The sequence below is a fragment of the Nerophis lumbriciformis genome, linkage group LG16 (genome assembly GCF_033978685.3).
Source record: "Nerophis lumbriciformis linkage group LG16, RoL_Nlum_v2.1, whole genome shotgun sequence".
In the NCBI taxonomy this organism is placed as follows: Eukaryota; Metazoa; Chordata; class Actinopteri; order Syngnathiformes; family Syngnathidae; genus Nerophis; species Nerophis lumbriciformis.
This window is the reverse complement of record NC_084563.2, coordinates 1,349,147-1,365,274: the sequence shown is the minus strand read 5'-3', so window position 1 is coordinate 1,365,274 and position 16,128 is coordinate 1,349,147. Positions and strand designations below refer to the sequence as shown.

The following is a 16,128-nucleotide window of genomic DNA, read 5'->3' as shown; positions in this document are numbered from 1 at the left end:
GTGTAAAAAAATTCAATGTATAAAATTTTGGTGTAAAAAAATTCAGTCTATAAAAATTCAGTGTATAAAAATTAAGTGTACATAAATTCAGAGTAAAAAAAATCAGTGTAAATAAATTCAGTGTAAAAAAAAATTCAGTGTAAAAAAACTTAAGTGTTACTAAATTCAGTGTATAAAAATCCAGTGTAAAAAAAAAATCAGGGTATAAAAATTCAGTGTGAATAATTCAGTTTATAAAAAAATCAGTGTAAACAAATTCAGCGAAACAAATTTCAGTCTATAAAAATTCAGTGTAAAAAAATTCAATGTATAAAATTTTGGTGTAAAAAAATTCAGTCTATAAAAATGAAGTGTATAAAAATGAAGTGTAAATAAATTCAGTGTATAGAAGTTCAGTGTAAAAAAAAAATTCAGTGTGAAAAAACTTGAGTGTTACTAAATTCAGTGTATAAAAATTAAGTGTACATAAATTCAGAGTAAAAAAAATCAGTGTAAATAAATTCAGTGTAAAAAATTTCAGTGTATCAAAATTCAGTCTATAAAAATTAAGTGTAAATAAATTCAGTGTATAGATGTTCAGTTTAAAAAAAATTCAGTGTGAAAAAATTCAGTGTAAAAAAACTTAAGTGTTACTAAATTCAGTGTATAAAATTTCAGTGTAAAAAAAATCAGCGCATAAAAATTCAGTGTAAATAATTCAGTGTATAAAAAATAATTGTAAAAAAAATTAGCGCATAAAAATTCAGTGTATAAAAAATCATTGTAAATAAATTCAGTGAAACAAATTTCAGTCTATAAAAATTCAGTGTAAAAAAATTCAGTGTATACAAATTAAGTGTAAATAAATTCAGTGGATTATATTTATATAGCGCTTTTTCTCTAGTGACTCAAAGCGCTTTTACATAGTGAAACCCAATATCTAAGTTCCATTTAAAGCAGTGTGGGTGGAACTGGGAGCAGGTGGGTAAAGTGTCTTGCCCAAGGACACAATGGCAGTGACTAGGATGGCGGAAGCGGGGATCGAACCTGGAACCTGGAACCCTGAAGTTGCTGGCACGGCCACTCTACCAACCGAACTATACCGCTCAATAATTATGGATACAGACCAGTAAAAACGCTTGTTACGTGATACAGTTTTCAGCCCTACGGTCGAGTGGCAGGTGAACTTGGAGAGGAAACCTGAAGCTGATATTTGTGCAAAGTGCCTCACCTGGATCTTAAGTTGGTGCTGAGCTCGGGTCTTCCTCCTGAGGGGGGCCGCCAGCGATAGCAGGCCCCCCTGGTCCACGTGGAAGCGGCGGTCCTCGTCGCCGCTGACGACGTGGAAGGAGAAGGGGGGTCCGTTCCTGGGCGTGTCCTTGTCCGTCACCACCAGCTGGAGGACGCCGCTACCCACCGACTCATCCTCCTGCGGCACAAACACAACACAACAACTTCATGCGGTCAGGTCACACACACATATGTATATATATATATATATATATAGTATTATTTTTTTAATTTTTATATTATTATTATTTTTTATAATTTATTTTATTTTTTCTTCACTAATAATACATTTAAAAATATATATTTTTAGGTCATCTCCTGGCAACCAGAAGGTGTTTTCTAACATGTTAACTGCTTTGAAAACAATCCACTGTAATTATTCTGCCAAATAATAAAATGTGACAATAGGGTCTGAATGGAATGGTCACACCAGGGAAAGGTAATGTGAGTGTCAGGTGGCCAAAGAGTCGCAGCTCTAAACTAAATATGAAATACAATGGACACAAAGAATATAATAAATATATATATATAATAAATAAATAATAATAATAATAAATAAATAGTAAATATAATGGACACAAAGAATATAATAAATATATATAATAAATAAATAATAATAATAATAAATAAATAGTAAATATAATGGACACAAAGAATATAATAAATATATATAATAAATAAATAATAATAATAATAAATAAATATAATGGACACAAAGAATATAATAAATATATATAATAAATAAATAATAATAATAATAAATAAATAAATAGTAAATATAATGGACACAAAGAATATAATAAATATATATAATAAATAAAAAATAATAATAATAAATAAATAGTAAATATAATGGACACAAAGAATATAATAAATATATATAATAAATAATAATAATAATAATAAATAAATAGTAAATATAATGGACACAAAGAATATAATCAATATATATAATAAATAAATAATAATAATAATAATAAATAAATAGTAAATATAATGGACACAAAGAATATAATAAATATATATAATAAATAAATAATAATAATAATAAATAAATATAATGGACACAAAGAATATAATAAATATATATAATAAATAAATAAATAGTAAATATAATGGACACAAAGAATATAATAAATATATATAATAAATAAATAATAATAATAATAAATAAATAGTCAATATAATGGACACAAAGAATATAATAAATATATATAATAAATAAATAATAATAATAATAAATAAATAGTCAATATAATGGACACAAAGAATATAATAAATATATATAATAAATAAATAAAAATAATAATAAATAAATAGTAAATATAATGGACACAAAGAATATAATAAATATATATAATAAATAAATAATAATAATAATAAATAAATAGTAAATATAATGGACACAAAGAATATAATAAATATATATAATAAATAAATAATAATAATAATAAATAAATAGTCAATATAATGGACACAAAGAATATAATAAATATATATAATAAATAAATAATAATAATAATAAATAAATAGTCAATATAATGGACACAAAGAATATACACAATGGTCACCTGTAAGTGCAGACTGTGTTCCACAGGTGAGAAGAGGGGTGGGTTGTCGTTGAAGTCGTTGATGGTGACAGACACCACAACTGCGGAGGAGAGAGGAGGCTGACCTTCATCGGCCGCCTGCACCGTCAGAGAGTAATGAGGACGCTGCACACACACACACACACACACACATGATTATTTACACATGTACATGGGACTGCTATGATACGCTCTGATGACTTTTTCTCCTTCCTTCTTATCTCGCAGCATTCACACACACACACACACACACACACACACACACACACACACACACACACACACACACACACACACACACACACACACACACACACACACACACACACACACACACACACACACACTCTTGTATTTGTTACCTTCTTGAGACCTGAGAAAAAAGCCTCCCTCTTTAGGACCAGAAGTGTATTTATAACATGAATAATATATACATACTATGCAAATATAAAAAAGCTTGTTGTGAAAAATGAGTTGGAATTTCACAAGAAAAAGGTCACAATTTCGCAAGAAAAACTTAGAATGTTGGCAGTATTATAATAAAAGTCGTCATTTTACTCAACGCAAGTCAAGGTTTTACAAGAAAAACTGAACATGTGTGCAATATTATGATAAAAGTTGGAATTTGACTCAATAACAGTCGTAATTTTACAAGAAAAAGCTTAACATTTTGGCAATTTTATGAAAAGAGTCGTAATTTTACTCGACAAAAGTCACAAATTTAAAAGAAAACTTTAACATTTTGGCAGTATTATAATAATAATAATCTGAATTTTACTCAATAAATGTCACTATTTTACAAGAACAAAAAAATTTGGCAATATTGTGATAAAAGTCAGAGTTTTATATGTCAAATGTCGCCATTTTGCATGGAAAAAGTACTAATTTTACATTAAAAAAGTAATAATTTTACAAGAATATATTGCAATATCACAGAAACAAAAATAATATGAGAAATTGTTTCCAATATTATAAGAAAAACGTTGACACATTGTGATGAAAAGGTAAGCTTTTAGTTCATTTATAATTGTTTTTTTAATCTTCATTATTTACTTCAAGCTATTACAGTATGTCTCTATATACATATTTTTATTTTTTAAATTAATTTTGGCCAAAGGCGGCGCATTTGGAATTCCTTACACACACTTGTTATTTCATATGTTGGCTAGAGGGGCGCACTTTTGTAATTGTTTTTTTAATCTTCATTATTTACTTCAAGTTATTACAGTATGTCTCTATATACATATTTTTATTTTTTAAATTAATTTTGGCCAAAGGCGGCGCATTTGGAATTCCTTACACACACTTGTTATTTCATATGTTGACCAGAGGGGGAGCACTTTTAAAAGCGACACACAGTCAATGTGAAAAATCCCTCCTTTTTGGGACCACCCTCACTTTGATGGATATCACCACAAATGAGACATTGTCTATTAGATGCAATGTTATTGATTTATGTCATCACTTGTTCACACCTCCTCATATGGAAGATACTTTTCCTTCTTCTTGTCTCAAGAAGGCTAGAAATACTAGAACACGCGCGCACACACACACGCGCACACACACACACACACACACACACACGCACACGCACACATACACACACACACGCACACACACACCTCCTCTCGATCCAGTCCGGCACAGACACTGATCTCTCCGCTGCGAGGGTGGATGGCAAACTGTCGCAGAGGGTCGCCGCTCACGATGGAGTAACGCACCAGGCTGTTGACTGGGCCGTCTTGGTCGCTCGCCGTGACCTTGAGTGACCAGAAGGCAAGGTGGCGGGATGAGTTACCCATGTCTTGGGCACTAATACACCCCCATACCATCACACATGCTGCCTTTTACACTTTGCGCCTATAACAATCCGGATGGTTCTTTTCCTCTTTGGTCCGGAGGACACGACGTCCACAGTTTCCAAAAACAAATTTGAAATGTGGACTCGTCAGACCACAGAACACTTTTCCACTTTGTATCAGTCCATCTTAGATGAGCTCAGGCCCAGCGAAGCCGACTGAGTTTCTGGGTGTTGTTGATAAACGGTTTTCGCCTTGCATAGGAGAGTTTTAACTTGCGCTTACAGATGTAGCGACCAACTGTAGTTACTGACAGTGGGTTTCTGAAGTGTTCCTGAGCCCATGTGGTGATATCCTTTACACACTGATGTAGCTTGTTGATGCAGTACAGTCCGAGGGATTGAAAGTCACGGGCTTAGCTATATATATATATATATATATATATATATATATATATGTATGTGTGGGGAAAAAAATCACAAGACTATTTCATCTCTACAGGCCTGTTTCATGAGGGGGGGTACCCTCAATCATCAGGAGATTTTAATGGGAGCATTCGCGTACCATGGTTTATATAGGGCACAGAGTGGGTGGGTACAAGCTGGTGTAGGGGCGTGGTGATTGGCTCATGTGTTACCTAGGAGGTGTTTCCGTCTGTGGCGGCATGCTGTTACAATTTCGCTGCGCTTGTTGAGGGATGACAGGTCTGGACGGTAAATAATAAACAGTTTCTCTTTCAAGCATAGGTTGCATCTTTTATTACCACTATTGTAAGGTGTGCTGGATGCGAGAATTTGCCATGTTATTGAATATTCAACATTATTGTCTTTGAGGTCCCAAATGTGTTTGCTGAGTTCTGTGGTATTTCGCAGGTTTTGGTTCCTGAAAGAAGCCTTGTGATTGTTCCATCTTGTTTTGAATTCTCCCTCGGTTAATCCTACATATGTGTCGGATGTGTTAATGTCCTGGCGTGTTACCTTAGATTGGTAGACAACTGATGTTTGTAAGCACCCCCCGTTGAGAGGGCAATCAGGTTTCTTTCGACAGTTACATCCTTTGTTGGTTTTGGAGTCGCTCTGTCTGGGGGCCGACGGCTCATTTGCAATTGTTTTGTTGTGGTTTGAGATGATTTGTCGTATATTGTTCATGCAGCTGTAGCTCAATTTAATGTTGTTCTTGTTGAATACTTTTCTTAGGATGTTGTCTTTGGGAAAGTGTTTGTGTTTGACAAACACTTTCCCAAAGACAGCACCCTAAGAAAGCCCCCAGACAGAGCGACTCCAAAACCAACAAAGGATGTAACTGTCGAAAGAAACCTGATTGCCCTCTCAACGGGGGGTGCTTACAAACATCAGTTGTCTACCAATCTAAGGTAATACGCAAGGACATTAACACATCCGACACATATGTAGGATTAACCGAGGGAGAATTCAAAACCAGATGGAACAATCACAAGGCTTCTTTCAGGAACCAAAACCTGCGGAATACCACAGAACTCAGCAAACACATTTGGGACCTCAAAGACAATAATGTTGAATATTCAATAACATGGCAAATTCTTGCATCCAGCACACCTTACAATAGTGGTAATAAAAGATGCAACCTATGCTTGAAAGAGAAACTGTTTATTATTTACCGTCCAGACCTGTCATCCCTCAACAAGCGCAGCGAAATTGTAACAGCATGCCGCCATAGACGGAAACACCTCCTAGGTAACACATGAGCCAATCACCACGCCCCTACACCAGCCTGTACCCACCCACTCTGTGCCCTATATAAACCATGGTATGCGAATGCTCCCATTAAAATCTCCTGATGATTGAGGGTACCCCCCCTCATGAAACAGGCCTGTAGAGATGAAATAGTCTTGTGATTTTTTTCCCACACATACATATATTGCGCTCTACTACGGTATCGAGCACTATTTTTTGGATAACCTTATTAAGACATATATATATATATATATATATATATATATATATATATATATATATATATATATATATATATATATATATATATATATATATATATATATATATAGTGTACATGTTTTGAATGAGGAGCACAAGAAAGAAGGCAAAAGTGCTTAGAAGAAGACAAATGTCAGACATCTGATCAGCGAGCCACCCAGCCGTGTTATTGCCACCTTATCCCCTGACGTGATGGCGCTAACTGCACCCGCGTCGCACCTTCTGGATTTGCTGATAAAAATGATTCTGTGTCAGACATATTCGCCAGTAAGCCCTTTTTATTGCCAGAGTCCTCCATATTTGTCTGGTAAGCACGACTTCTCTTCTGGTGTGGACTGCCTGACTGTCTCCCACTTTGCTCTGTGGCCTCTCTGTCATTTGTGTCGGCCTCCACTTGTGAACACGGGCCCCTTCACACGTCTTGGATTGGCAATCAGGAGACACACTTGTCCCTGGCTGGCCATCAGGAAGACCCTTAAGCCAGCTTTGTCTGGATTGTTGTTTTTGGCCTTTTGCTTTGTTCTGGCACATCCTAACCCGAATGGAATGGCTTTCGGCTTGCACATTGCCTACCTGTCTCTACATCCTAAATAATATTTATATTTATATTACTTCTTTGGGACACTTTAAAAATAAATACTTTAAAAAAAAAATGTATTTAACTTTTTGGACACTTTTTTTTTTTTACAAGTATTTTATTTTATTTATTTAACTTTTTTTGGGCCATTTAAAAAACAACAACTTTTTGGCCACTTTTTTTTTAATAATAATTATTTGATTTTATTTACTTTACTTTTTTTTGGCCACTTAAAAAAAATATATATCTCATTTATTTTACTTTTTTGGCCACTTTTTTACAATTACTTTATTTTGTTTATTCTACTTTTTTTGGCCACTTAAAAAAATGTGTATCTTAGTTAGTCAACTTTTTTTGGCCACTTAAAAAAAAAAAAAAAAAAAATATATATATATATATATATATATATATATTATTTAAAAAAAATGTTGGCCACTTTTTTTTACAATTATTTTACTTTTTTGGCCACTTTAAAAAAAATTATATATTTATATATATATAATTTTACATTTTTTTGGCCACTTTTTTACAATTATTTGACTTTTTTGCCAACTTTAAAAAAATTATATATATATATATATATATATATATATATATATATATATATATATATATATATATATATTTTTTTTTTTTTTTTTCTTTTTACAATTATTTTATTTTATTTATTGTACTTTTTTTTACAATTATTTTCTTTATTTTACGTTTTTGATCACTTAAAAAAATTACATTTTATATATATATATATATATATATATACACACATATACATATACATATACACATACATACATATTTATATATATATTTTTATTTTATTTATTTTACCTTTTTGGCCACTTTTTTTTTTTACAGTTATTTTATTTTATTTATTTAAAAAAGAAATTTGGGCCACTTTTTTTTTTACAATTATTTTATTTATTTGATTATATATATATATATATATATACATATGTATATATATATATACATATGTATATATACATATATATACATATGTATATATACATATATATATATATATATATATATATATATATTTGATTATATATATATATATACATATGTATATATATATATATATATATATATATATACATACATATATATATATATATATATACATATATATATATACATACATATACATATATATACATATACATATATATATACATATACATATATATATATATATATATATATATATATATATATATATATATATATATATATATATCCATCCATCCATTTTCTACCGCTTATTCCCTTATATATATATATATATATATATATATATATATATATATATATATATATATATATATATATATATATATATATATATATATCCTGGGGCCCTGCCAACAACCTGATTGGTTTTAGTTTAAACTGATTTTTATCATTGAAATGTGCTTTATGAATAAAAATGTACTTAATTTACTTACTATCAGCATTTTGAGGAAAACATCAGTAGAAGAGGACGCAAAATAGAACACTCAAGGCTCAACTTCATCTTCTCTTCTTTCCAGGTTTTCCCGCAGTTTCTGACTCAATCCTTTTTTTTACCATTTTTCCATCTAAACTCCCAACAAATCCCTTCTTCTCCCAAGTTAGGATAACCAAAAAGATGACATCATCAGACTGGAGAGGTCCATGCTTGTGCTTCAATGAAAGACGACCTCAGACTTGGAGCGAGTTTTCTGTGGTGCGCCCCTCACCTTCATCACCAGGCTTCCTGGAGCATCCTCTTCCGATATTTCGGCGCTGTAGTCGCCCCGCCCGAAAACAGGCGCGTTGTCGTTGACGTCGGTGACGTTGACCACCACCGTGGTGACGTCGGCTAGGGTCCAGCGTCCTCGCCGGCCCTCCACGGACACGTAGAACTCCCGGGAAACTTCAAAGTCCAGCGGGGCGGCCAGGGTCAGCAGGCCTGCGGGGTCACACGCTCGTTATTTGGGTTTTACCTCCTCCAAATCAACTGTGCTCTCCATTCATGCATTCAACTTGGAACTGTGTGTGTATATATATATATATATATATGACCACCAGGGGGCCTCACAAGAAAAATCCACCTCAGGAATTTTCAATGGACTTTTTGTTTTCGGACACTTTTTTTTTTTTTTTTTAATACCGTAATTTGGTTTGTGCTGCAGTCAAAGTCACCAGAGGCTGACATCCTCGCTTGCTACAGTCCTGTTTGTGCATGTCATTGTGCTAATGGTCGCCGCTGCTTATGGCACGGATGCATTGCACACAGTTACTTGCGTGTGTGTGTGTGTGTGTGTGTGTGTGTGTGTGTGTGTGTGTGTGTATAGCAGCTTGTACACGTTTTGTGCTGTGAGGAGCCTTGAATCTACATAATAATAATATTACTCTTGATTTTAATCATATTCCATAATTATATCCAACCCAAATTGAAATGATGTGTCGATCACAAAAATAATTATCAAGGCTTCGCTCACTGATTAAATCAAATAAATACTAATCCAATATACTGCATAAGAAGGGAAAATGAAATGTACATACATTTTCGCACAATTAGACAGCTGAAATAAATACATTATAATCAAATAAATAATAATAATATATATGTTTGTTGAATAAACGGTCAATAAAATGAAAATACAGCTTCACCACTTTAGTCATATTTTTTTGCGCTTAAGAAACTTCTCCACGACTTGTTCAGTTTTGTTTGATATTGTCACCACTGCCACACGTGGTGGAAAAGTGTATTGCCACCACAGCTGAGAAACACACTTTTTTTTTTTTATGGTTAAGAAACGCTTCTATTAACACAGCAAGGCGGTGATGAATAAACGTTCTATTTGTTAACAACAACAACAACGGCAAGCTCAACTGTGCTGCTCTGCCAACACACACACACACAGAAGTCCCTTGGTGCCCTCACAAAGGATCAGAAACCCCAAACATCCTTACCAACTATATTGCTGCAATGTTAAACGTTAAAACAAATGAGTGAGAAGTAAGAAGGTTTTTGTTCATCATATTTCGCCGTCTTGCTCCTCCAGAGCATAAAACAATTATGTTGCGTGTGGAGGCTAATTGCTGCAGCTTGTCCCTGCGGGCCTTGTCAGGGTTTGTTTTGGTTTCCTGACGCCGCCTCGGGTGCTTTAAAAAAAAAAAAAGTGCATTCTGTGGCTAGCACCTAGTGGCGCTTACATCCCGACAACCAAGGGAAGGCAAGGGCCACTTGATTAGGTCTACGTCAGAGTGGTTTTCACTGAGGGCCCAGTTATGTTTGGCCCCAGGGAGCACTTCTAACAGTAAATACTATTATTACACCATTTTTTAATGCATTTTATTAGTAGATTTTTAAAAACTAAAATGTAAAAAAAATATGTTAAGTTGCAATCATTTCAAAATGTAGTACATATTACTGTAAATGTAGTGTATATTACTGTAAATGGAAAAACAGTACTGATGTTTTTATGTTAAAAAAAAGGCATCTCAGTTGCCAGAATTTTACTGTAAAATGTACTTTTTTTACTGTAAATTAAAAAGACTGCAATTTTACAGTAAAATGTACATTTGTTTTTTTACTGTAAATGTAAAAAACTGCAATTTTACAGTAAAATGTACATTTGTTTTTACTGTAAATAAAAAATCTTCAATTTAACACTAACATTTACATTTGTTTTTTTTACTGTAAATTTAAAAAACTGCAATTTTGCAGTAAAATTTGCATTGTTTTTTTAACTGTAAATTAAAAAAAACTGCAATTTTACAGTAAAATTTACATTGTTTTTTTACTGTAAATTAAAAAACTGCAATTTTACAGTAAAATGTACATTTGTTTTTTTACTGTAAATTTAAAAAACTGCAATTTTACAGTAAAATGTACATTTGTTTTTTTACTGTAAATTAAAAAAACTGCAATTTTACAGTAAAATGTGCATTGTTTTTTTTTACTGTAAATTAAAAAACTGCAATTTTACAGTAAAATGTACATTTGTTTTTTTACTGTAAATGTAAAAAACTGCAATTTTACAGTAAAATGTACATTTGTTTTTTTTACTGTAAATGTAAAAAACTGCAATTTTACAGTAAAATTTGCATTGTTTTTTTTACTGTAAATTTAAAAAACTGCAATTTTACAGTAAGATTTGCATTGTTTTTTTACTGTAAATTAAAAAACTGCAATTTTACAGTAAAATGTACATTTGTTTTTTTACTGTAAATTTAAAAAAACTGCAATTTTACAGTAAAATGTACATTTGTTTTTTTACTGTAAATAAAAAAAACTGCAATTTTACAGTAAAATTTGCATTGTTTTTTACTGCAAATTTAAAAAACTGCAATTTTACAGTAAAATGTACATTTGTTTTTTTACTGTAAATGTAAAAAACTGCAATTTTACAGTAAAATGTAAATTTGTTTTTACTGTAAATAAAAAAACCTTCAATATAACAGTAAAATTTACATTTGTTTTTTTACTGTAAATAAAAAAACTGCAATTTTACAGTAAAATGTACATTTGTTTTTTTTACTGTAAATAAAAAAACTGCAATTTTACAGTAAAATTTGCATTGTTTTTTTACTGCAAATTTAAAAAAACTGCAATTTTACAGTAAAATTTGCATTGTTTTTTTAACTGTAAATAAAAAAACTGCAATTTTACAGTAAAATGTACATTTGTTTTTTTACTGTAAATTTAAAAAAATGCAATTTTACAGTAACATTTACATTGTTTTTTTACTGTAAATAAAGAAACTGCAATTTTACAGTAAAATTTGCATTGTTTTTTTTTTACTGCAAATCAAAAAAACTGCAATTTTACAGTAAAATTTGCATTGTTTTTTTTAACTGCAAATTAAAAAAACTGCAATTTTACAGTAAAATTTGCATTGTTTTTTTTTACTGTAAATTAAAAAACTGCAATTTTACACTAAAATGTACATTTGTTTTTTTACTGTAAATTTAAAAAACCGCAATTTTACAGTAAAATGTACATTTGTTTTTTTACTGTAAATTAAAAAAAATGCAATTTTACAGTAAAATTTGCATTGTTTTTTTTACTGTAAATTAAAAAAACTGCAATTTTACAGTAAAATTTGCATTGTTTTTTTACTGTAAATCAAAAAACTGCAATTTTACAGTAAAATGTACATTTGTTTTTTTACTGTAAATTTAAAAAACTGCAATTTTACAGTACAATTTGCATTGTTTTTTTTACTGTAAATTAAAAAACTGCAATTTTACAGTAAAATGTACATTTGTTTTTTACTGTAAATTAAAAAAAATGCAATTTTACAGTAAAATTTACATTTGTTTTTACTGTAAATAAAAAAACCTTCAATTTAACAGTAAAATTTACATTTGTTTTTTTTACTGTAAATAAAAAACTTAAATTTTACAGTAACATTTACATTAGTTTTTTACTGTAAATAAAAAAAACTGCAGTTTTACAGTTTTACATTTGTTACATTTACAGTACTTTATAGATACATATTTCCAGGGCCAAATAAAATGAAGTGGCGGGCCACATCAGGCCCCCGGGCCTTGAGTTTGACACCTGTGTGTTCTAGAGTCTAACGAGGTGCAAGAGAACCATAATGATATTCGGATTAAAAATACAAGTTTTTTCCTGGTCTCAAACTGGAGTGTGACCTTGATTTGACGATGGAAATGTGGTTATTTCCCAACCAACGACGTGGATCTGACGTTGGACACTAAGGTGACTTTTAAAGGACACGTACGTATAATGAAGGTTGTATCAATGTCTGGTGCCTGCTGGGTCCGAGCAGTACAATGTTGTGCTTTTAAAGACACAATCACCAGCAGGTGTGCTTACAGCAGCATCCTGTGCCGGAACAATATTATGCAGCGTCACATTGCAATGAGAAGTATTATTAGCATAAATCAATGAGAGAAAAAGAGGCTGCCTTGGAGCGACAAATACGGTTTCAAGTGTGAATTCCACTCTGCTTGTTTTCCTGCCGAGAGGCAACTCAGCAGCACCCGGGAAAGAAACACATCAAAAAAACATAACGCATTTTGTTTTTTTTTACATTAAATTATTCATGGAAGAAAATGTTGTGAGCAAAAAGCTTTTGTTTGAAAATGTGGTTTGTTAAAATACATTGTTTAAAATTCAGTGTTGCTTCAAAACTCACTTATGGCAAAATGTGGTAATTTCTATACATTTTTATTTTTTTTACACTGAATTTAAAATACTGTGTTTTAAAATTTAATTAAAAAATATGTGCAAAAAAAAATCATCGTAGAGAATTTCAGTGCAGAAATATTTGTTGCTTTAAAACTCACTTGTGGCAAATTTGGTAAATTTTATACGCTTATTTTAGTTTTACACTGAATATAAAATACTGGCTTCAAAACTCACTTATGGCAAAATGTGGTCATTTCTATACATTTTTATTTTTTTTACACTGAATTTAAAATACTGTGTTTTAAAATTAAATTAAAAAATATGTGCAAAAATAAATCATCGTAGAGAATTTCAGTGCAGAAATATTTGTCACTTGTGGCAAATTTGGTAAATTTTATACGCTTATTTTAGTTTAACACTGAATATAAAATACTGGCTTCAAAACTCACTTATGGCAAAATGTGGTAATTTCTATACATTTTTATTTTTTTTACACTGAATTTAAAATACTGTGTTTTAAAATTTAATTAAAAAATATGTGCAAAAAAAAATCATCGTAGAGAATTTCAGTGCAGAAATATTTGTTGCTTTAAAACTCACTTGTGGCAAATTTGGTAAATTTTATACGCTTATTTTAGTTTTACACTGAATATAAAATACTGGCTTCAAAACTCACTTATGGCAAAATGTGGTCATTTCTATACATTTTTATTTTTTTTACACTGAATTTAAAATACTGTGTTTTAAAATTAAATTAAAAAATATGTGCAAAAATAAATCATCGTAGAGAATTTCAGTGCAGAAATATTTGTCACTTGTGGCAAATTTGGTAAATTTTATACGCTTATTTTAGTTTAACACTGAATATAAAATACTGGCTTCAAAACTCACTTATGGCAAAATGTGGTCATTTCTATACATTTTTTTTTTTTTTACACTGAATTTAAAATACTGTGTTTTAAAATTTAATTAAAAAATATGTGCAAAAAAAAAATCATCGTAGAGAATTTCAGTGCAGAAATATTTGTTGCTTTAAAACTCACTTGTGGCAAATTTGGCAAATTTTATACGCTTATTTTAGTTTTACACTGAATATAAAATACTGGCTTCAAAACTCACTTATGGCAAAATGTGGTCATTTCTATACATTTTTATTTTTTTTACACTGAATTTAAAATACTGTGTTTTAAAATTAAATGAAAAAATATGTGCAAAAAAAAAATCATCGTAGAGAATTTCTGTGCAGAAATATTTGTTGCTTTAAAACTCACTTGTGGCAAATTTGGTAAATGTTATACACTTTTTTTTTAACACTGAATTTAAAATACTGTGTTTTAAAAATAAATTAAAAAATAAGTGCAAAAAAAAATCATCGTAGAGAATTTCTGTGCAGAAATATTTGTTGCTTTAAAACTCACTTGTGGCAAATTTGGTCAATTTTATACGCTTATTTTAGTTTTACACTGAATATAAAATACTGGCTTCAAAACTCACTTATGGCAAAATGTGGTCATTTCTATACATTTTTATTTTTTTACACTGAATTTAAAATACTGTGTTTTAAAATTAAATTAAAAAATATGTGCAAAAAAAAACATCGTAGAGAATTTCAGTGCAGAAATATTTGTTGCTTTAAAACTCACTTGTGGCAAATTTGGTAAATGTTATACGCTTTTTTTTTACACTGAATTTAAAATACTGTGTTTTAAAATTAAATCAAGAAATATGTGCAAAAAAAAAATCATCGTAGAGAATTTCATTGCAGAAATATTTGTTGCTTTAAAACTCACTTGTGGCAAATTTGGTAAATTTTATACGCTTATTTTAGTTTTACACTGAATATAAAATACTGGCTTCAAAACTCACTTATGGCAAAATGTGGTCATTTCTATACATTTTTATTTTTTTTACACTGAATTTAAAATACTGTGTTTTAAAATTAAATCAAAAAATATGTGCAAAAAAAAAACCATCGTAGAGAATTTCAGTGCAGAAATATTTGTTGCTTTAAAACTCACTTGTGGCAAATTTGGTAAATGTTATACACTTTTTTTTTAACAATGAATTTAAAATACTGTGTTTTAAAAATAAATTAAAAAATATGTGCAAAAAAAAATCATCGTAGAGAATTTCTGTGCAGAAATATTTGTTGCTTTAAAACTCACTTGTGGCAAATTTGGTCAATTTTATACGCTTATTTTAGTTTTACACTGAATATAAAATACTGGCTTCAAAACTCACTTATGGCAAAATGTGGTCATTTCTATACATTTTTATTTTTTTACACTGAATTTAAAATACTGTGTTTTAAAATTAAATTAAAAAATATGTGCAAAAAAAAACATCGTAGAGAATTTCAGTGCAGAAATATTTGTTGCTTTAAAACTCACTTGTGGCAAATTTGGTAAATGTTATACGCTTTTTTTTTACACTGAATTTAAAATACTGTGTTTTAAAATTAAATCAAGAAATATGTGCAAAAAAAAAATCATCGTAGAGAATTTCATTGCAGAAATATTTGTTGCTTTAAAACTCACTTGTGGCAAATTTGGTAAATTTTATACGCTTATTTTAGTTTTACACTGAATATAAAATACTGGCTTCAAAACTCACTTATGGCAAAATGTGGTCATTTCTATACATTTTTATTTTTTTTACACTGAATTTAAAATACTGTGTTTTAAAATTAAATCAAAAAATATGTGCAAAAAAAAAACCATCGTAGAGAATTTCAGTGCAGAAATATTTGTTGCTTTAAAACTCACTTGTGGCAAATTTGGTAAATTTTAGT

General features: G+C 30.1%; 1 protein-coding gene across 1 annotated transcript in view; it reads right to left on the bottom strand.

Annotated features, from left to right (window-relative positions):
• fat2 (FAT atypical cadherin 2) overlaps positions 1-16,128 on the bottom strand; it is a 232,208-nt gene that overhangs the window by 71,180 nt on the left and 144,900 nt on the right. The window contains exons 17-20 of the mRNA XM_061976515.2: positions 8,929-9,140; positions 4,481-4,618; positions 2,841-2,984; positions 1,211-1,408 (exon numbers count right to left, since the gene is read on the bottom strand). Of these exons, the coding sequence (XP_061832499.1) occupies positions 1,211-1,408; positions 2,841-2,984; positions 4,481-4,618; positions 8,929-9,140 (692 nt within the window). The remainder of the gene's footprint in view (positions 1-1,210; positions 1,409-2,840; positions 2,985-4,480; positions 4,619-8,928; positions 9,141-16,128) is intronic.